At 35.3% G+C, this 22,770-nt stretch overlaps 1 protein-coding gene across 1 annotated transcript in view; it reads right to left on the reverse strand.

Moving 5' to 3' along the window:
- Positions 1–7,929: 7,929 nt before the first annotated feature.
- Positions 7,930–22,770, reverse strand: part of LOC140143738 (uncharacterized) — a 54,669-nt gene continuing 39,828 nt past the window's right edge. The window contains 2 exon segments of the mRNA XM_072165549.1: positions 7,930–12,627; positions 18,765–18,806. Of these exon segments, the coding sequence (XP_072021650.1) occupies positions 12,300–12,627; positions 18,765–18,806 (370 nt within the window). The 3' untranslated portion in view covers positions 7,930–12,299.

A 22,770-nucleotide genomic window follows, 5' to 3' on the forward strand; every position in this document is an offset into this window, starting at 1 on the left:
AGGGGGCGATTTTGTGAAAAGTGGACTTTTTCCCCAAAATTTTGACCTTTTTTGACCAAAAAACCTGATTTTGTGGCTCGCTGCGCTCGCAAGTTCTTACATTTTGGGACTTTTTGTATACTTTTGCAATTTTTTTTTTGGGGGGGGGCCTGCATATTATACAGGCCTGGGCGACGCACCCCTCCCCCTTTAACGGCTGCGGGCCTGATCATGTTTTAGTGTCCTCAGTAGCTCTCAGTATAAATCCACAGTAGTCAGGAAAATGTAATTTATCATTACATCACGTGTTAAATTATTTTCATTGACAAATTGATGCCTCTATACCTCTATTATCTGATGCAATCGTAAAATCCTGTTTCTGACGGCACTATTGTGTATATCTTTTCTTTATATTGAGTAGACCAAAGTAAGATAGTGAAGGAGGTGCTTATCGACCAATATAATTATGATGTGTCATTTGTCATAATTATTCAGATTAATATTGTTCTTACAGTCGAGTATAGGTTTAGGTTTGTGGTGCAGCAAAAGTGGCATACCTCATTATTTTAAAATTAGGAAATCAGTTGGATGCATGGTCTAAATCGTATATTGAAATAAATTTATTTCCTCAAAAGTAGGTCTACTGATGATGTCTAATTTTGTAGTAGTAGTAAATCTTTATTTATTCAGGGTTACTCAGTTCAGTAATACAATACTGGTCTCCCATGAGACCCTGATTAATTAAAATTATACAAACAAAAATTAAATATAAACATTTATTGATGTCTAATTTTGTAGTAATTAGGCCTAAGTCCCTGCACCCTTTTCGAACACTCTATGGTTCATTTGGGCAAATGAACAACCAGACCGGGCAACGAGACTACTGATTGCGCAGGAATCGTCAGAAAAAAATCTTGTGGAGGATTTTGAATTGTGTGATTTTGCACAGCGAATACCATAGGTGCACTACATGTAATAACTTCTGACACGTGCGCTATATATTCTAACCCCAATGTTTATTTGTTAAGTTAACCACAGCCCTAGGCCCCTTAGGAGTAGGCATACGTTGTGTCACCAAACTTTTGACATCACCACCAAGCTCACAGCATAGATCCTCATCATATTCAAAAACTCCCGGGCAAAAATGATCAGTTTGCCATTTTGCTCATTGCCATTTCAAACAGACCTGATTTTAAAGAATTTATTTACTGTGTGCTGCCGAACTATACAGACAGGTATAATCAAAATATTCAAAACTTCGAGCCGAGTTCTTCTGATTTAGCGAGGCAATTTTTTTAGGGGTTGTGCAATAATTATCTGTCCGGGGGATTTCAAAATGGCCTGCCAAAAAATCCTTGCCCCCCTTCTCGACGTAACAAACCCTTGTCCCCTCTCGGCATGCCAAAAATTACATGCATCCCTCTCAGCCTTTCGCCCCTTTGCAATTTGCAATTAACCTTACTAGCGATCACCCGTCTTGCGCGGTCAGAGTCTTTCGCGGTTTGTGCATTTTTTATATTTTGTGAACATGTAAATGTTTTATTTAATGTGATTAATGGTATGAGAGGAGATTATATATATCATTTAGAAATATAATTTGTAGTGTCCTTTCCATATAAATCAATGGCTTGAAATTGCAATTACATCGTGATCGAAGCAAGTCTTCTTGCCACCATATCATATCCACCGTGAGAAGTCTTGCCCCTGTTTGATGCTGGCCGTCCTGATATTTAAGATTTTTATGCATTTACAGTACTTTTTAGCCCATTTTGGACAAATTTGTTGTACCTTTTGGCCATTTTGTACCATTTTCGTCCAAGTTTGTCCCCCACCTTGAAATGTACCTTGCTGCCCCCTGCAAAAGTCCTGGCTACATCACTGAGCGGATTAACACAATTTTATTCAATTCCCTCTTGGCCCCCTGTGGTATGCTGGGTGACAGATATTTAAGATTTGTATGCACACAAAAAAATTCGCCACCAAAAACAATTCGCCGACAAAAAAATTATTTCCCCGACCCTAACTTCCTACCCACTTATATATTCTTAAAGTGTATGTAGCAGGAGGAAATGCCGACAGTCAATTGAAAATTTTGACCTTTCATATTGAAGATATGGATTTTTTCCCAAAAAGACCTAATTTTGTTTGGTGTTTTGGGAAAAAAATCCATATCTTCAATACGAAAGGTCAAAATTTTCAATTGATCGTCGGCTTTTCATCCCACCTACATACACTTTAAGTATAAATCATCAGATTTATAAAGTTTACTTCAAGTACTGTTAAATATCAAAAATATCAATTTTTAATGATTTGCCATATAATAAATTGCGAATTTCAAAAATCAAAATTATTTGATATCAGAATGACATTCTTCGTATTCAGAATGCAATTCGATATGTCTGATGTGCTCTAATGTCCCAAAATAAATACTGTCCAAACGTTCATACCCCAGCCCTTAACGTAAACAAAAACAAAATTGGACGTTTTATTGGGGTGCGGACAACTTTACTCTACGCAACGCAAAAATCCGTTTTCCGAAATAATGTAAAACGTAGAAGTTTTTAGCCTTACCAATTCGAAAAACTCAGTAATTTATTATAGATAATAGTCTAGATATATACCCAGCAAACACAAAACGTTTCGCTGGAAACGTTTTATTGTCGGATTATATAAAGGGTATAAAACGTTTTAATAACGTTCCAAAAACATTATTGTGAAAACTAGATGCAGAACATTATAACATAATGTTATTAAAGAATTGACAAAATGTTCTGCATATATGTTAGCCAACAAATATTTTACAATAACATTTTGACATTTTTAGAATGTTGTTGTGGTTTTTTTTCATATAAAACGTTTCGAAAACGTTTTCATGTCCTTTAAACAACCCGATATTTAAATGTTATGAAAAAAAACCAAGTTAGGACACCGTAGCACGATTATAACGTTTTAAGAACATTTTTGTGTTTGCTGGATAATGCGAGTGTAGCGATCGGAAAATTGTGCATATCATGACATTAGAACGTTTCTATGCTGTTTTCCTAAGCTTTTAAGAGCGTTTTATTTAAAAGGTACCCAATGAATGTGTGCCAAAAATCTCGTTCCACCTTTTGCCCTGCCAAAAATCTCTTGCCGCCCTTAGACCCGGGCTTTAGACCTGCCAAAATTGTTTTCCCCCTCTCTTTCTCCTCCCCCAATCCCGGAAAGCTAATTATTGTACAGCCCCTTACCATGCTTACCATGCTTACCATCTCCAACATGTCAAAAACAAAGTTGAGTAGTTTCATATCGCCAATTAGATGGCTCTTCAAAGACAATGTTTGTTCTTTTTAGCGGAGAATGCGAGGAACACGATGAGTATATGTTTTTGTTTTGTTTTGTTCCGATAGGAAAATAATAAAAGTGCACAATGACATTTGACAAAACACATGCATCAACAACAAAGAAAGTATGTTATATTTATTTTTATCATATGATCAACTTTCGTGCTTGTTCCTGCGTTTCTTTTCTTTTTGAGAGAAGGGAAAGTTTAAGGCTCATAAATAACAACATTGCAAATATTAAATAAAAAGGTGGCATAATGGTGTCCCGAATAGTGCAATACGGTATGTGTTTTCGATAACTTTTGCAACAAAACCAGCATTTTCCAAAATTACACCGAGTTAAGTTTCACATGTTTTAACACTTTATAGAGTGCTATAAGTTTAACACAACCACATTATTAGAGAACAACTTAAAGGTGAACTTCGTGATCCACAGCCTCCTTAATACTTAACTCAAGAAAACGTTATACAATCAGATACCTCAAGCAGGATAATACATCATGTTTGTATGAATAAACCTTTCTTGCAGGCATGAGGCAATGTGGGGTCCACAACAACTTTGGAAATAGCTTATTCGTGGATATCTATTGAACCGGAAAAAGAAGATGCTACAATTACGAAATGCCCCTTTAAATTAACCTTCCCTTTTTCGCGCATATTGAGTGGGCACTGGGAAGAAAAAAAATCCTCACGATTCAGGTTCATTAATGTCCTCCTCCGTAACTGTTGTCGACACTATTGGCGATTCATATAAAGTTTGTTTAACCGGTCGGTCCGGGCGGACACACACTTGGGTCCTGATGGGACCAGGCTCAAGCAAAATGCTTAAGCCAAGCCTTAAAAGCTAAGCATGCTGGCCTATATGAAGAGCCAGGAAAGAAACAGGATTGAGGAAAAAGAACAAGAAAAGAAAGTCCACTCCCAACAAATCAATTCGGTATAAATTTGCTCTTAGCTCTTGGGGTCGAGAAATAAGAAATTGGGAATTCTTATTATGTGCCCCAATATAACGGCTATCGATGGTTTATACCACTATAGATGTCAAATTTTAAACATTCAAATGAATAGATCTTCCAAAATAGAAATCATTACTTTCATGCTTACGCAATCGTCAGACGACTATGTGATTTCAAATCTTAATTATTTTCTCAATTTACATTCCCATACCAGTCGTCTATAATACACATATTTAATCAAATTTATCATATAAACGGGCAGCAACAGATGTGTGAAACTACTACAATAAAATTTTGATAATGATCGTGAAATTTTTGTCTGAAACCTCTCAATGAACTATTGAATTGTATAATATGTCAAACAAATAACTACTCTTGGAAAAGAAAGCCGAGCTAGCGGGTGAAATCAAAGTAAGTTATACTCCAAATTAAATATCAAATTGTTCAGATTTTTTCCTCTGCGCTGATCTTTTTGGTACAGGTTTCAGACCAACATAACTGGTCCTAGAAAAAAGGCAATACGTGTAGCTAGGCCTACACTTAAAAATTACAGTGGAAGAAGTACCCAATTGCAAATTATTTTTCAGAAACGCAGGCCGAATTTTGATTTCAAGCTGTGGATTATACAGCAACTCTTTTTGTTTGAAAGGTAGTTTAGTTCTTGTGTCAATTTCATTATGCTTACTAGTAGGCCATGTTTGAAAACATGAATGTTTGTGACCTATACATTTATTTATTTTTGATATAGTGCCAATCTATTCGTGCTAATATTTCTGAACACTTGTCGTGACTCTTCTAGGGCTTCCAAGTTCAGGCATTAGGATGATCCATTTCTATGGAAAAAAACCAAGGAATGTTCTGAAAAAAACACCGTAAAATGTGGCAATGCTCCAAAACGGGATAAAATGAAATGAAATAAAAACGCGGAAATTTGGGCAACAAAAAATTCTACGGAAAAGCCATATGCCTATAGCCTGCAAGTTCTATACAAAAATCATTTGTAACTTACCATGATGCAGTCATGTCTACAGTAGAATTCATCTCGACCTTTGCAGGACTTAACCCCATTAAAAGCTATTAAACCAAGATAACACTCATTGAAACAGCTCAACTGATTAAATCGGATCTTCTCTGGTTGTGCACAAGTGACTGTTTTCATGTGCGATATCGCAATAAATCTGGTATTCATAGCTTCAGTTGGGTAACCGATTATAAAGGAAACGAAAGGAAACAATGTTATGTGTGGCTTTGTTCACGAAATCAGACAATGGCGTGCTTTTTGTAAACCAGCATTCTTGAAAATGAGCAACATAATGATTTTTGACTTAACACGGTTTGGAAATAATTTCTTCATATTTTTGGTGTTATCTGTCGTTTACATGTCCTTCCTAAAACACAAAAGTACGACCCTCTCCAAACACCTAAATTAGCTAAAATTTAGGACATGTTACAAACCTATATTGTCTAGAATTTTAGAAGAGTACTTTTAATATTGGCCGGTTATTTTCACACAGCGACGTTAACTAGGCAATGTACTATTACCTATAACATTAACTAAAACACCAAAGTACGAATATTTCCAAACATCTAAATTAGCTAAAAATTTAGGACATGTTAAAAACTATATTTTCTAGAACTTTAGAAGAGTACTTTTAATATTGGCCGGTTATTTTTCACACAGCGACGTTAACTAGTCATATCCCCATACTGTTAACGTAGGGCTATTTGTAAAGGTCACGCGTCAATGGGAAAGAGCACTGTGTATTGTGTATAGGAAAACGGACAGTAACTGCAGTATGCTGCAGTTTTGTAAATGTTATTGGTAGATGACTAGAGTATATTATGTACTTTTTAGCTGAGACAAAAATACTTATACTTCGTCTCAGCTTTTTAGGAGGGTTATTAATTTTCTAATCGAACATCTTTAGGGTTGGGCAACAATAAATTGTTTTAATGCATTTCCAGTGTGTAATTTTTAATTCCATATTTTCACCAAGCGTGCATAGCACATAAAAATACAGGTTTCACCATTGATTGAGGATATAATGGGGTTGGCAGTTTCAATATCCCCATACTTAGCCTCTTGTTGTAGCTTTGTGTGAACCATTGAACTGTAAAAAGCTCAAAATGTAGTAATTTCTTTCCCTTTTTCAAACCTAATCTTATATAATTGTAAAACGTGTCAAACCAATTGGTCCCCGGTGCCTTGTTAAGTTGACTTCCTTTTTATGCCCTTTTCTACTTTTCCTGTCCCGTTTTATTCCAGTTGGACTTCTCATCAGTATTTGAAGCCATTTCCAGTCTATAATTGCCGCGATTCTGTACTTTCAATCAAAAGTTGAAACAAGAGTCAAGTACACCGCTTACACGATAATATATAGGGATTTTGGGTCAATATCAGTTTCCAAAATAAAGTTAATCCAAATTATTTACTCCGTTGAAAGGAAAACTTATTTGTCATTCCATATTTATTTTCCATAATGTATATCAATATTTATTTCAGAAGCAGGGTGTAATTATTAAAAGGGGACAGCCAATTTTGATTTAGTTTCTAGCACTCGGATGCGTATGTTCTCCAAAATTTGAATTTCACCCTATTCTCTCTCACTATGGACCACAATGGCTCATCCCATGGCATAGTTCAATAACCTTAATTAAACAATCATAGTGCATAATTTGACCTCAAGTTGCAGAGTATGAGTTTTTGTACCCAAATTTTCAAATTTGATAGATGAACATGTTGTGGATCCTAGTGTCTTCAATCAGAATTTGTTATATATAAATGACTGCAACCACTATGGAAGCTTAGGTGTTCTGAAGTTAGTTATAAGGGAGTTCTTACTGAAATTTAAATCTTAATTGTGAAAGTTTATTCAAAGTTCATAATTCTCTTTGATTCTGAGAACCATATTCATTCATTCAAGTTACCGCCAGTAATAACGACGTCAGAAAAATAATGATCATCTAAAATGACAAGCATTCATTGGTAAATACAATTTCTTAAATAGATCATAATTATAGGATCTCCGTGTACGTGTACGTGTACAAATGTAGAATATTCTGAATACACCGTTTATCGTCATATACGAAAAAATGACACTTTACAGTTAAAGGCCCATTCAGTGATATGCTCATCCGGACGTCATAAAAATCATCAAAATTCATATTTTTGTACCTTTGTCATTGTCATAGATGTGCCAGTGGTTCAGCCAGAAGGCACGTATTTAAGGCAAAGTAAGGCATTTACATATGAATCTATAATTTATATACTGACAGTATATAAATTAGCTACATGTATTTGAATGGGGCTTCAAATTTGTCGATACTGCTGTTTTCTTCGTTTTTTGCCTAATATTTCACTTCAAAAATACCAAATGACAATTTGAATGACTTATCCTTCCCTTTTAAGCAATTTATAAACAATTTTAATTTTTGCACTTGCGCTGGGATCACTATATAGATCTTTAAGTAAAAGAACCTTATAAACTGTGGAATAAACCCTTTTAGAAATCATTCAGTTCAATAAGGATAAGGTCATTACCCTTGTTACGTTCAGTTGAATCTGCTGGGTAAGACAGCGGTTGAAATATCACCATGATAAAATATACCCCATTAGAGATAGTTGTCAAACAATGTGTAATTTGTTTGTATGCATCTTATACTGGACCTGGTGTGTGCCCTCTTACCACTTTTCTACATGTAACCGATTAAACCAGAGACGAATAATAACTTTTTAGTTATTCGTCTCAGCCGATAACAAACCAATTGACATTTTTGCTCCATGAGTGTTCAGTTAGCGATAAAAAAGGTAGAAAACAGATATGTGGCGTGTCATGTCAAAATGAGACACTTTTGGGCAGGTTATCAATTTTGAAGTTTTTACATATCTTAAATATAGAGATATTTTGCTCCACAACACTGTTTTCTCCAATGAAATTGGACATTAGCGAAGATATTGAGTTTGTAAGTTATGGTATTATAAAATTGGAAATTGAGATATCGGTCTTTTAAAATAATTATTATTGACAATATAGAGAGTAGGAATTACCTTGAAAAATGTCTCAAAAATACAAGTTATACAAAATACTAGTATATTCCGATCTGAAACTATCAGACAATATTTTAAACATTAATAACATCACAAATTCGCAACAAACTCATATTGTGAAAAAATCCCGATTTTTGGCTATTTTTCCATTTACGATCCTGCCCAAAAGTGTCTCCTTTTGACATGGAACGTCACATTTGTTAGCGATACACTGCTTTGCTACTGAAATATGATTGTGTAGTAATAATAAGTATCTTAAAACTCACCCCAAAACTCCAACCAAAATTCACATGAACTTTCAATAACACTTGCGAAACAACAATCACACTACACCTACGAAGTTGGATATTAATTTTTATTCCAGTCTGGATAATCCAGCCTTCGCCAAAATGACTAAGTATGCAATTTTCGTCTGCTTACATTAAAATTGATAAAAATCATGAAACTATGTACTTACCATAATGTTACACACCAGGCTACGAGGAGCTCCAGACTAACAATATGGATATAATATGAACATATCATTAAATTCATTTTAAGTATTTGCTTTTGTGTCATACTAAGTTCACTTCATTCATTTTAGTCTTTCTGTGCAGGTCGGCTCACTTTTGATCCATTCAAAAGATGATTCCTGAAAGAATTCAGGGTGATTGATTAGTCCAGACGAAGCACCAAGACTTTAAGCAAATACATGTAATATAGCATAACCATAACAACAAACTTTTTGTTCACTAAATACAAAACTAATTACAAATAAACAAACTTCAAATGCATAAGTTTCAAAAGCCCATAATGATTTATTAATATTAGGTGATGGTGTTGACAGACTTGCAGTATATGAAATATTAATCGTATTAATACAAAGTCTATTGCCCTGAAGTATAAATAAGTAAATCACACTAACTTACTGTAAGATCATGCCACTTTATAGTGAAATACGAGTTGCTGCATAAAACTGATTTCCAAATAACTTAAATAAATTGAAAATATATTCACAATTACTAGAAAGTACAAACAATTTTAATGGATTTAAGCATGTATTGAATGTAGACGTCATTAATTTATGCAACAATGCATCAACAGTAATGATCTCACAAACTTTACATGTTAGGGCTGTGCAAAATTATGTGTAGGCGTTCCATAGAGGATTTCCATATGATCAACAAAAAATCTCTCCCCTGACATATCAAGAAACGTTTAGTAACCAAATTTTATTTCAAACCCTAAATTGACGAATTGAAAAGGTCAAAAGGAATGTGGCCCAAAAATTACCTGCCTTCTCCTCCCTTTATACCTGCCAAAACTGATTGCCTCCTTTTAGCTCACACCTCCCTGTTAAAAATCTGGGGTACACATAATTATTGCACCACCAATTAGTAAAGTTGTATGGAATTTCAAATTTCAAAGCAGTGTGAAAATATCACATGGACCTCTTTGAAAGGAATTAGTCAAATGAACTTTTATTTGAGCTCATCAGGTCATTTGGTTCAAAGTAGAGCCCATCAAAGCTATATTGTGGTCAATACATACTGATGAGCCTAAAGGTCCATTCAAACTTCACTGCATCTGTGATGCGTTACCGATATATCGATCATTTTCTGATGCATTTCAACATAACGCCCTGCAAATCCTCTTGAAACGAATTAACTTTACTGCGATACTGCAATGCCGTATTTCGGGAAGAGATTGGAATTCAGGCAACACAACTCACTGCAACGCAGATGCACTGCAACGCAGATGCAGTAAACTATGAACAAACCTTAACAGTAATAATTGGTGATTTTTAGAAGAAACATATCGAAATTAACCTACAGAAGCATTTACTTTTATGCAAAAACTGTTTTCAGAACAGAAATTACATTTCAATTAATCTAAATTTACACTCAAAACATTTTGGAAAATATGTTTGAATTCATCCAATTTTTGAACAACTCTGTGAGGGTGGAATATGTTTTGGGGAAAAGATGTGCAGATATGTAGTTTAGTTAATGAGTTTCAAGGGGAATGAACATGATATAGTTGCTGTCTGTTGGTCCACCCAGTTCATTGGTATAAATAACATTAACTGCAAAACTTGATCCCAATCCGAAAACCTCAAATATTTCTTTTCCACCCACTTACACATTGTCACATGCTTAAAGGATTTTGTTGTCAAATAAACCCAATTACAAGTGGGTCACCATCACACATTAATGCATCATCATTTACTCCCAACCCACATGTTCTCATTTCATGGCTTCCAACAACAAATCCTCATTTTATTACCTTCCAGATGATTTTATTTGTCGTCAATGCAGTCTGTATTATGTACATTCTGCCCACCTGCTGAAATGAAAATGTGTCACCAACTGACAATTCATATATTTATGCTGTAATTCTTGACCCATATGAAGCAAGGGTGTACTGATCCAGGGGGTTGTGAAGGGTGTGTGTGTGCACAGGGCTTTCTGAAAATCAGCCTATTTTGGGCACATTTCAGCCCTAGCCTGAGTCCCTCGGCCCCGATCTCAAAACTATTAAGCATGGTGGAACAAAATGGCCCTGCCTAGCAATTGAAGGACTGGTGGATCAAGTCTATTTCAGCCTTCCCCCTCTCCCGGGTAGCCGGTTTCTGGATACACCCCTTCTGAAGGAATGGGAAATATGCTAAAAAAATACAGAGTAAAATGTAAAGATGCTGAGAATCAATGATATAGTCTGATATCACTTTGCATTTTGCAAGAAGGGTAGAAAGTTAAACCTGAAATTTAATACCTGGCATCTCTGATGGTGAATTGTTTTATATAACTAAAAACTCAGTGAGGCAGTTTCAGGCGAATTGACAGCTTAGTATTATATACATCTACTATAAAATAAGAACTTGCCCTAAGTATCCTGGTCATGAAGTGGATAGCAAAATACAAGTTCATGAGAATTTACAAAACATTCAAGTTTCAGGGAACAAAGTTTAATGTGTGAAGTCAATTTGCCAATTGACTCTATAATCTGACAACAGATGAAACCTGGTCCTTTAACACATAATGCAAACTGAACAACATGATTAAACTTACATAAACGGAAATAATTCTTACTTTCAGTGATGTTTAATACAATATTGGCAAATCATTATTTATACATGTTTAAAATCCAAGGTGTGGGAAGCTTACAGTCATGATTAATTAATTATCCAAATTAATAAGTGATAATTGGTTGAGCACTACCTGTGCAAGCTTTAAACACCTGTTCTACATCATGACTGTGATAACAAAAACCTATATGCGAACATGTGAAAATAATGCAATACAAAACTAAAGCGGGAAAACCTCAAACACTTAGCTTATTAATACTTTATGATCAGTGTCATTTACTCTATACAGCAGTTGAATGGACAAGGGCAAGGTGTTTGTGTCTGGTATGTGGATATTCATCACAGTAAAAGTTTTTCACACATTAAGATTTCAATTTGTGCTGCTGCAGCAAAATTTGTACACTCGTTTTCTGAATAAAAAGGTAATACATTTACACAAAATTAAGTCCAAAATTCCAAGTTGACAGATAGGACAGCACAACATAAAATTTGGCTTCAAACCATCCCTTGCCTAGTTAACTTTGCTTATTACTCTCTCTGTATTACACTAATTTGTATGAAGTTTGAATTCCCTCTTTGGATATGATAGGGAATGAAGTACTCTTTTTAACCTAATTAACACCATGGCCTACAAGCCATTTCAAGGGACATATTATTTTCTACATTATGAAAGTTACAGTGAGCATTTCCCTTGGCATTTTTTTTGTAACTCATGAATAAGATGTATAATTATTTGTAGAACTAAATGTCACAGCTATTTGAACTCAATGCTGAAATGATTTAATGTGCATTTGTGCTCACTTTCATGTACAAAGGGACTAAAAAGTTTAAAAAAATTCTATAGGGTGCAAAGTTTGGAATGGAGCTAATCATGTCATAGAGTCATGAATGTTGTTGCTTGTATCATGATACAGGATTGGCCTAATTCACTCTGTATCAACATCCATATCCATGCTTTGTAGATTAGTGTCCATTGTATCATCTACTGGTCTATTACCTTCTCCCATCACCACCTGTATCTTCATCCCTCCCTCCCCCTTTTCCCCATCCCCTCCTTCCTTCTCTTTATCACTGTCATAACCCTTTTCCTCTTCATCATAATCACGCTTGACTTTACTCTTCGACTTCTTGCCGTCTTTGTCTTCGGAGCTTCGGTCTTTACGATCACGATCTTTATCTTTCTTGTGCTTGCGTGAACTACGTTCTCTCTCTCGGCTGCGTTCGCGGTCTCTACTCTTCTTGTCTTTTTTATGTCTGTAACAATGGGGAGAAAACAAGCCAAAACACAGGTAAGAATGCTGATTAGATGAGAAAACAATTTAGTCAAATTCAAGATGAAGCAATTATAATGAGCATGCCTTTGATAATATGAATCTGTAAACATCGCAAAGAAATTGTCATGACTTCCATTATAATCTTTCCCTGTAAACATTTGACAAGAATGTATTTTAAGCATACATCATGTATTTACTGCATTGAAACACACTTGTCTTTGATTGGCTACTGAGGTGATCTGCTGTTGTTGAGTGCAAATTTAATTTACTTAGCAGCCTCTCAGTCTCAGTAGTACACGCTCATCAAAGGTTTACAGGAAAATATTAAAATTTGTGCCATGTTCAAATGTATTCAAATATACTTTAGTTCTACATGTTGCTATTTTATCTTTTTTTTGTATTTACAATATATTGAAGACAACAAACTTCTACATGAAATATGTGACCATCCACCATTTTGTGTTGTTAAATAAATTATCATTTCAATCAAAAGTACTGAAATGGGTCACATATTTCAAAGTATTGATTGACCTGCAGCAAATGAAGATTGGAGAACTACTTCCCTAAAATGTATCATGATGGCTTTCAAAATATTAACATGATGCCAACAAATAAGTATAATTAATTATACAAATCAAAGTTCCAATGACAGAAATTGTTAACATGGACAATCTAAAACGTGGAGTGCACAGGGCTGCTTCGAAGCCACCAGGCCAGCCAGGTTATTGACAGGGATGGTTTGTCACATCCAGCACTGAACCAGTGCTGGGGCAACTCCCTTCTTTGCCAGTTAGTTTGAAACCGACTCAAACGTCAAAAAATTCAATTCACAAAGTATCTGCAGCACAGGTATCCCATGTAATGCAGTTGCGTCACCATGCAAACAGTCATGTGGGCACGAAAAGCTAGGCCGGCTAAGCTGTACCTCTATGGCAAGGTATCCCCATGCATGTTTGGCACCAGAGGGGTCTGTGGTTCAAAACCACACCTGAGAAAAAAGTTTTCTCTTCTTTCTTTCTTGAGTATTATATATTTCTTGATTAGGCCACTGTCCCCAAACCTACACATTCCATTTCTACCAAATTAATCTAATGAAACCCACTGTATCCTACCTATTTGGTTCATTTAATTGAAAACAAACTCTTTACAAGAGTTGAAACAAAATATAAAGTGATTTTGAACACTATAGAACTTCCTTCAAGGAGAACTATGTAAGGGTATGACTATGGAACTGTGGTGCATTTTACTCAACTTTTAGCCCTTCTAAACTCAAGTAACTGTTCGTAAGTTATGAATACCCTTTTACTAGACCTAACTTTACAAAGGGCCCCTGTAGTAAATCCCCATTACTTACGCAGGGACTATCTTTTAGAATTTGCAGAAGAGCATTAAATAGTTCTTCTGGAGCCTTACAAGGAGAGCTATTTAGAGCATTTACAATAGAATGTAAGGAGAGAATGATCAACAAACGAGAGCTAAAAATCACTATCCTATATCAGATTTAAGGAGAGCAGTACAGAATGATTTCTCTTGCTCTCCTCAAAAGGCAGTCCCTGCTTACTAAGGGTACCGATCATAAGTCATTTTCATGAAATGGATTTTACAATGCGTCGTAAATTAACTGATTTTGAGACTTTCCAAACTTCATAAAGTTTAGTAAAATGGACCCCTGGTAACATAGTATTTCATTTTTTAATATATCGGTACAATAAATCAGTTTATTTGCAGCTCTGCTCACACTGCACTATTCTTTTAATAACTTTTTATGCAAATCACTCTCCAATATTAATATCATGATTATCCAACTTATTTGTTGCTCTAAAGATCGATGTCATCCACAATCTAATCAGACATCCATGCTCATATTGTACTCTTCCTTATCTGGCTAACCCATACAATTTACTGGTTACTCAATGCGAATCACATCATTATATCCGGCCAGCTGATTTATTAATAGCAGTTAATATGTTTTTATACCCTGAATTTCCTAAAGACACTTACAATGTCAACATTTGTCTTGTTTCTGAAGTATGATATGACTCATCACTCTATGGTGCCTCTGTCATTAAACTCTAATCATCTAATGCTTGTATAATTGGATGGATTTTGATAGATTCTAGTTGGCCAAGTTCAGTTTGTAAGTTTTATATGCAAGGCCTAAATTACCGACCAACCATCCATTGACACAATCTGAGGCTGTCTGACACATACATATGTGTTGGGGGTGGTATAATCACTAAACCAAGGTGACCTATTCCCATTTCAATGGCTTCAATTTGATGCTTCATTAGGTTCCATTCTTTCAGGATCTTATTGTCATCCATGTCCCTAAAATCTATCACCAGCTTTCACATTATGTTGGTATATTGGTATCTTACTGAACTGTAACCTTCTCAACTTTTAAATATCTTCAATTGCACATATATGTTTTAGACAAGGGGAAATGAAGCCAACATTATGTGGTTGGGGCAAAATGTTTTTTATTATTTGTTTAAAAAAAACCATCCAAAGTTAAAACAATAGGATACCATTTATGGAATTTATGAGTTAATTAAAAAAAGTTTTTAAACAGAATTCCTTATCACTGTCCTTTTTTCAAAATTGAGATCTTGGTAACAGTGGAACTCCTTCGTATGACTGCTCTGCCCAACTCTGGGCCAGTCTAAGAAAATGTATTACTTGTATGCCAGATTGAAATGCTAAATGGTATATCCATGGACACATATCATACACTTTTAACACTGCTATCTAGTTTTGCTTCTATTTCTGTATTAAGCCCATATCGCCCTAGATCCCTGACCTAATTTAGAATATTAAGACCAATTTATCACCATTAATTAGACATAGGGAAGACGCTATTATATAACAAATTGTTATCTCAGTCTCTCAGACAATACAGGCGTACCTGGCTATGATTATCTTACTCAGGGTCCAAAAGTGGGGATTACCGGTGAAATGACTCCTTGCAAAACTGCCATGTTATAAAACCAAAGAGATTGGGTAATTCACAGGTTTAATTTTGCACTAACAGCTAGCAGTTAATCTTTCCTTCTTTTACAAAATATTGTTCTCACTTATAGATGATATCTAACACAAACACATTTCCTCTTCCAATGTCTGGCCCTTTTTTCTTGATTATCTATCACTTTGTTTTCAATATTTCACATTATTATTACAACCGGAGTTGCATGACATATTCTGCATTTATTCAATGACTTCCCTGATCCAAATTTTCCTCAGTTTATTGCTTATAAATCATTATCTTCCAAATTTATGCCCTTTTAAATATTTCAAAAACACTTAAAACATTGTGTAAGCTAAATGCCAGCCTTGCAGTGAACTGCAAACTTGCACTTTTTTCATGACTTGTGTCACTAGAAGAAATAAAGGGCAAAAACAACATACTAATAGACCAATATAATGGAATATTTTCAAGATTTTTAGCCTTTTAGACAATAGTGGAGACAGGGTTACTGAATGAGTCAATCAGGGCACACATGTTACAACAAGCTGGTCACACATGCCAATTACAAAGTAGATATCAAGTGTAAGACAGGTGGCTTCATTACTTGATTGTTGTAAAGGTTTTAAGCCTCATATCAAGCCATTTCACACTGCTAAATTTACTAGTTGCACTACAACTTCAACACTGAGGCAGATTCAGGGTGCATTTACAGCCATTTTGGTTTATTGATGGCCCTCAAATTAATGAAAATTTGGTAAAGAAAGGTTGGTTTTTCATAATTTTCTATGAAAAGTTTTCATTGTTTCTTAACAAAATTTGTATAATTCCAGGTCTGTTTTTCGTACAAATTTGGTTTAAAGTCAGGTAGTTTTTCGGAGTCCCAGTTCCACATCCCCACCCAAAGTTGAGAACACCCCCACCCTGGATCACATTCTCCTTTCAAAATAGCATGTGTATTGAAATCTAGTGTTAAATTTGATCAGAAGCATAGTTGTACAGATTCAAGACAATGACAAAACTATCGTAAGCGAGTGGACTATCTTAGCTCATGTAATGGTATCAGACAGCTAGGCTTCTTACACACACAAGAGGATCCATACTAGCCACTGCCTGGCACCTTTGGCTTGCTCATCACCCTCCACCAAATGACACAGACTTATCATGTCTAATGCTCGTCTTAAGCACTGATTGATTGAATTAGCCCTGGGATCTATTCATGGACTTAATCCTGAATGAGCAACAGAGAATTACATCAGGTTTTTGGAATGACCAATACTGGACTGCATCTGTTCCTGGGAATCACTGAAGATACAATGTACTTAACAGTGGCCGAATTGCAATGAGACCCGGCACCCAAACATTATTATTCTACTTTCAGCGTTCAATTGCTCCAGTGATTTGGATTGAGCAAAAATGTGTATTACAGTGCCCATAGAACACCACTTCTGGTGTGGTAACAATTTTACTACTAATGCTCACATCCTAGGCCTAAATATTACTGGGACTATAAGAAAACTATGCCCTTTCATCTGTTACCAAAACCTGAATTTGGGGGGCATGTCAATTGGGTCACACAACTTTAAACATAAGTTGACCCAGAAGAATGTAAATATCTCCATACGACTAATCTCCATAATTAGACCAGGCCTAAAATTAGATGGTCTCTAACTTGTTTTATGCATAAGGACCTATTAGTCTTACTTAGTCTGACCTCTTTAATACAACAGCATAATATAAACATAGCTTGAATCCAATTTGAATCCAACTCTTCCTTTGATGCCTTGGAATCAGAGATCCTCAATAGGTACACAATAAATTACATAAAAAACAGGATTTTAAGATGTCTGTATAGTAATTCTATGCTTTGCCATGGGACTATGAAGCCTGATCAGTGATCTCACAATCAGATCAGCCTTCATGATAACAACACTGTTACATGGCAGTGACCATGCTAGCAGTACAGAAGGATCAGTTTCTCATAATCGGTTCATTACGTGAGATGTCACATAATGTTGCTGTAAACAATCGGCACTCTTGAATGACATCAAAGCGACATCTTGTGTTTACTTAAGGCTATACACAATCTTGAACTGTTGTGATTTGGTAGTTCACAGCATCTTGCGAATGGTAGTGAGCTTTGGCAAAAATTGCATTGCTCAATTCTTAGGGAGTGTGTAGAAGAATTCAAATATCACAGATATACTTTGTAGGTCCTGTGGTTCTTGAGTTATGTTGTAAAGAGGGCTGAAACAACAACACTTTTGCAAAAAGTACATAACTCATTAACAACAATAAATTAAGCACGTTTTCAAAGCATATGATTTGTAGAATGACCTTTTGCAAAACATCAAAGTGTTATTTTTCAATAATGTATTGATTTAGACAATGAAAAATCCTGTTAATTCTAATTCCTCCCCTCCCTCACCAACCAATGACAAAGCACAGGTACATTTTTCATAAACCTGAGCTCGTAAGCATCATGAAACAGCCCTATCTACATTATGTTCCTGAAATAACAAAATATCATATTACAGGCATATATTTCTTTGAGTAAAAATAATAATAAATGTTCACAAATATATTTAAATGAAGAAAGAAACATGATATAATGGATACAGTAAATCATAAAATAATAATGTAGTCATTAATCAAGGACATTAATGAAGACTAGTGCATTCCACATAAACAGGTGCGCCATTCCATAAAGAGCTTAACACGCATTACAAGTCACTATTTCTGGGGTCAACAATGGATGCTCAATAATGAATAGCATTAAAGTAATCCAATGTAAAGTTACAACAATTTTGGGAACCTGTAATTGTACAAGTTCCATATGCTATGATGGCCAAAGTTTTGCAAAAGACCTCAAGAGTGGCCAAAAATTTACTAATATTTACAACACATCATAGATGAATCATGTAGCACGCATCATGAGGCCTCTCACAAATAAGATATAAAAGGTATGAATAGGGTTTTCTAACAGAAACCCCTATCGTAAAGTACAATTGTTACAAACTGCTGGCAACTTTTCAATGGATTACTTAAGATTAAAAGAAGCTTTGCGAATTCCACCCCAAAACACATAAGGTTTGACTTAACACCAAATGCACTAGTCTTGACTGAAGTCCTCGATTCATGCGTCTACAGCTTACATTTTGTCCTGTGTAGCAGAAGATCTTGTACTAGGCTTTGATCTGATTTGATAATGTGAAACAGTCAAAACTTTTATCAATAGCAAAAAAAATATTCACACACACAAACATACTTGCAAACAACACATCAATCTACACTATACCACTAGTTGTGTTATTATAAGGGTTACCAAATCAACTAGAATACTAGTATTAATATTACTATACTACTACAGTTTTGAGATCTGGCAACTGTGAACATTTGAAATTCATTGCAGGTTGATCGTAACAGAAGAGTGAACTTTTGAAACAAGTAACAAAATTAAATAAATGTAAGTATTTTATTTATCATTTGAAGCACTGCACATTTATACCATTGTTGTTAGGATATCACACAACTCCCTATGAAGCACTATATAACCCCTAAACATCTCCCCATTTTACACCTCAGTGGAATGGGACAAGTGAGATAAAGTGTCTGCACAAGGACACAGTATGTTGGACCCTGAGAGGGTTCAAACCCACACTGAACCGTACGATCAAGAGTCAAACACCCCAACATTAATTAGGTCATCATGCTCCCAGTTATCATCCAGAATGCATTTAACAATGCACAAGTAGTGTCTGGATGTACTCTGGCACAGAAATGAAGGCTTTGTCTTTTAATTATAAGACCATGGGTTCAAATCCAGGTATACCCTGTGGTTAGGTCTCACAGCTCATCAGAGGGGCTTTGTGATAGGAAGCAAAGTTTTCTCAAAGCAAGAACATCTGTGAATTTTTTTTTAGTATTATTCAACAACATTTTGTAAAATACATTTGAGTTTAAATTTGCAGATAGACTAGCAAACGATTACACAATTTTCCTAGAACGATAATAATAATACAGTGATTCATTTAATATCAGCTCTATTTCATTCAACATCATTACCCATCATTTCCCCAACATAACAATAAACAGACAATCTTTTACAACCTGTTGATAAACACGTACATTCGTAGGCGTGATAACTGCTATAAGAAATGTGCAACATTTGTTATATGCCCATATTAATTTGTGATAAGTATTTTGGAACATAATTTACAGGCATCTGCCAATGCAGGGGTGTTCTGTTGTGTATTAACTGTCCGCTATTATACATCTCGGCGTATAATTTTTGGATTTTACTAATTTAAATAACCCATTTAGATTTTTAACTATGTATGGAAAGAGGAACTCTTGGAGAAAATTCTCAATGAAGTTTTGAAGTCTAGTAGATAAATTACTTTGTCTAATCTTTCAAAATTTCACCTTTTCTCCAAACGTTATGAAACCTGACTCCTAGTACAAACATGACTACATTACTTATTGTGAGCTTTAGAGGATTTTTTTTCTTCACATTTATGGAGATAATTAGAATCTGTAAAATGTTGTATATATTGGATGGAGACAGAAGGTGAGTCACTGTAAGACTGCCTGGTCTCACTCTGGCTGGCCATTGGTAGTGACAAATAGCTGTTAATAGGGGGCTGATCACTTGGGGGCAAAATGTCAACCAACTGAATCAAACTTGTGGCTATTTAATCACACAGAAAGGAAGGAATGGATCAACAGGCTAAGTAAAACTAGAAGCTACTTGGGCAGTATAAAAATGATTTCTAAAACAGGAGTTTTAGTTAATTTATGCATTATTTGGATAATGAGTGCATAAGTCTTCTGTCTCAACTTAAGCAGGGTTCTTATCGGTCAAATAAGGTCATGGCACATGAAAATAGTGCTGTGACTTTGTGGCTAATCCACAGTCACCACACATCAAATCAATTCCAACACAAAACTAGTTGAATGTAAAGTGTCTTAATTGATTTTGACACCCTCAACCATTTGGGCAGTAAATGAAGACATCAAGGCAACAGCTTGTTACAACATGATTAGGCAAAATGACTTGTTGCCACAAAAGTATGTGATTCTGAAATTTGCAGCCTGGTTGTTTGATTTATATCAGGCTGATTTAAATCACTGATTGGAATCAACTTGTTCATTTTTTACCGTTTTTGTTGACTGTTTTACTTCATTCCTAATGTTTCTACAACTTTTGGACACAATTAAAATACCTCTATGATGTCACTTTATCTATTGTTCATAACCTCATTAATAAACCCGATGCGTGCGATCCAATCATATTTTATTATTTGCGGCAACGCGAACGCAAATCGAGGTCATTAATATCTCACAATTGACCGCAAAATGCGTAATTGTTCCAATGTCGCACACAATTGACTTCTGCGTGCGCTGGCGGTATTGTCGTCCAACAAACTGCTTGTAGCGCTGGCTGCCGATTTGGATTAAGCGCGCTACCATATTTGCACAGATTGTGATACGCACTTTTGTTATTGGTCGTTCTGTTTTAGCCTGATCGATTTTTGGCAAGGGAAGATGTAAAATCATCTATTTTTATAAACTTTTGAGCAAAATTTTGTGTTATTTTGTAAGGTGAAGAGATTAAAGTGACGGTTATGAATGAGGTTAATAACTTTGCATCGGTAATATGTCGGGCATTGTGAAAAATCTAAACATTTTGCTTTGGACCTCGGAATATCCCTCGGTTCCAAAGGCAAAATGTTTAGATTTTTCACAATGCCCTCCAAATAACCGATGCGCAGTTATTAACCTCTAACTAAAAATTCATTTTCGAGGTGCAGAATTCAACAGGTTTTTTCCTATGATTTTACAAAAACTTTTCTCTGAAATTTTCACATGTAAAAACATGTTTTGATTTTTTTGTAAAATACCTGGTAGGATTGTGGCAAAAAGAAGCAGTTTATTTCTGCTGTACTGACTGAATTGTTGTCTGCATTTGCATTTATCCTCATGACCTAACACAACTTTACCTGATTGCATCACATTCATTGACACAATCCAGTAAAGCCAGACAGTGCCTGCTAAGTCTCTCCCAATGACAGTGGGAAGAAAGAAATAGTTTCAGAAATCATAAATTAAACACCCACATAGACATTTAACTAATAAGGCAGCCAACAAAAGTGTTTTTCCTCACCCTGAACCATGATGAATTGACAATTGTCACCTTATTCATGCAGTACAAATTGTCTGCAAACAAGAACTATTTAATAATGATTACAACAAATGTGAAAGGATTTGCCATTGTGCATCCTAACTAATGCAACAAACAACAGCCGCAATCTCTTATGATATACCGCTAACCTTGTTTATATATAGTATTTGGCGGTTTCCCAGAAAAAAGCTCAAATTATCTGGTTTTTGAAAAAAAATCAGTTCATTAATCTGCATATAATTTTAATTTTCCACATTTAAAGCCTACATGCTGTTGTTTCCTGTCAGTGTCACAAATCTAGTATGCTATATAAAGCAGACTATAAAAAAACATTTTGTTGGTCCCACCCAAATACATTTTTTCTGCCAAATTATGACTTGATTTTGCTTCATCATTTAGTGAGTGATGTTCCAACATGCTGCAGTAATTTGGACAGAGATTATTATGAATAACATCATTTCCTATTGTACTGAGTGTCCAACCCATGTTAACTCACTGGCACCAACCATACCCACAGAGTGTCATCCACACTTGGTTTATCTTGAATCTGACACCCATGTTCCTTGGTGGAATCATCTTCAATTATGAATGTTGTCAAAATTAGATCATGTACACATATATCACTGTGCAACCACCACAACTTCCCCCATATAGGCCTATATTTCTGGATATCCGGTCCCCGCACTTTGTGCATCCATGGGTTCTCAATACTCGTGCTCATGCAATTTCTTGAAATATGGGGTGATTTCTGAGTGAAGAAATGCGAAATTCTAAAAAAAGAATATTCTTCATCTAGTAAAATGAGTGTGCATATTTAATCATTCCCTTATTCTCATAATATTACTCAAAATTCTTATTTTGGGGAAAAAATGTGCAAACTTGACTCAGTTTTGGGACTGGTCATACACATTTCTGTCAGAAAAGGGCATCTTTGAAATATTGTTCGCATTTTAACCAGAAAAAGGGGGCATTGTTGA

Source organism: Amphiura filiformis, unplaced genomic scaffold, assembly GCF_039555335.1.
Source record: "Amphiura filiformis unplaced genomic scaffold, Afil_fr2py scaffold_26, whole genome shotgun sequence".
NCBI classification, from domain to species: Eukaryota; Metazoa; Echinodermata; class Ophiuroidea; order Amphilepidida; family Amphiuridae; genus Amphiura; species Amphiura filiformis.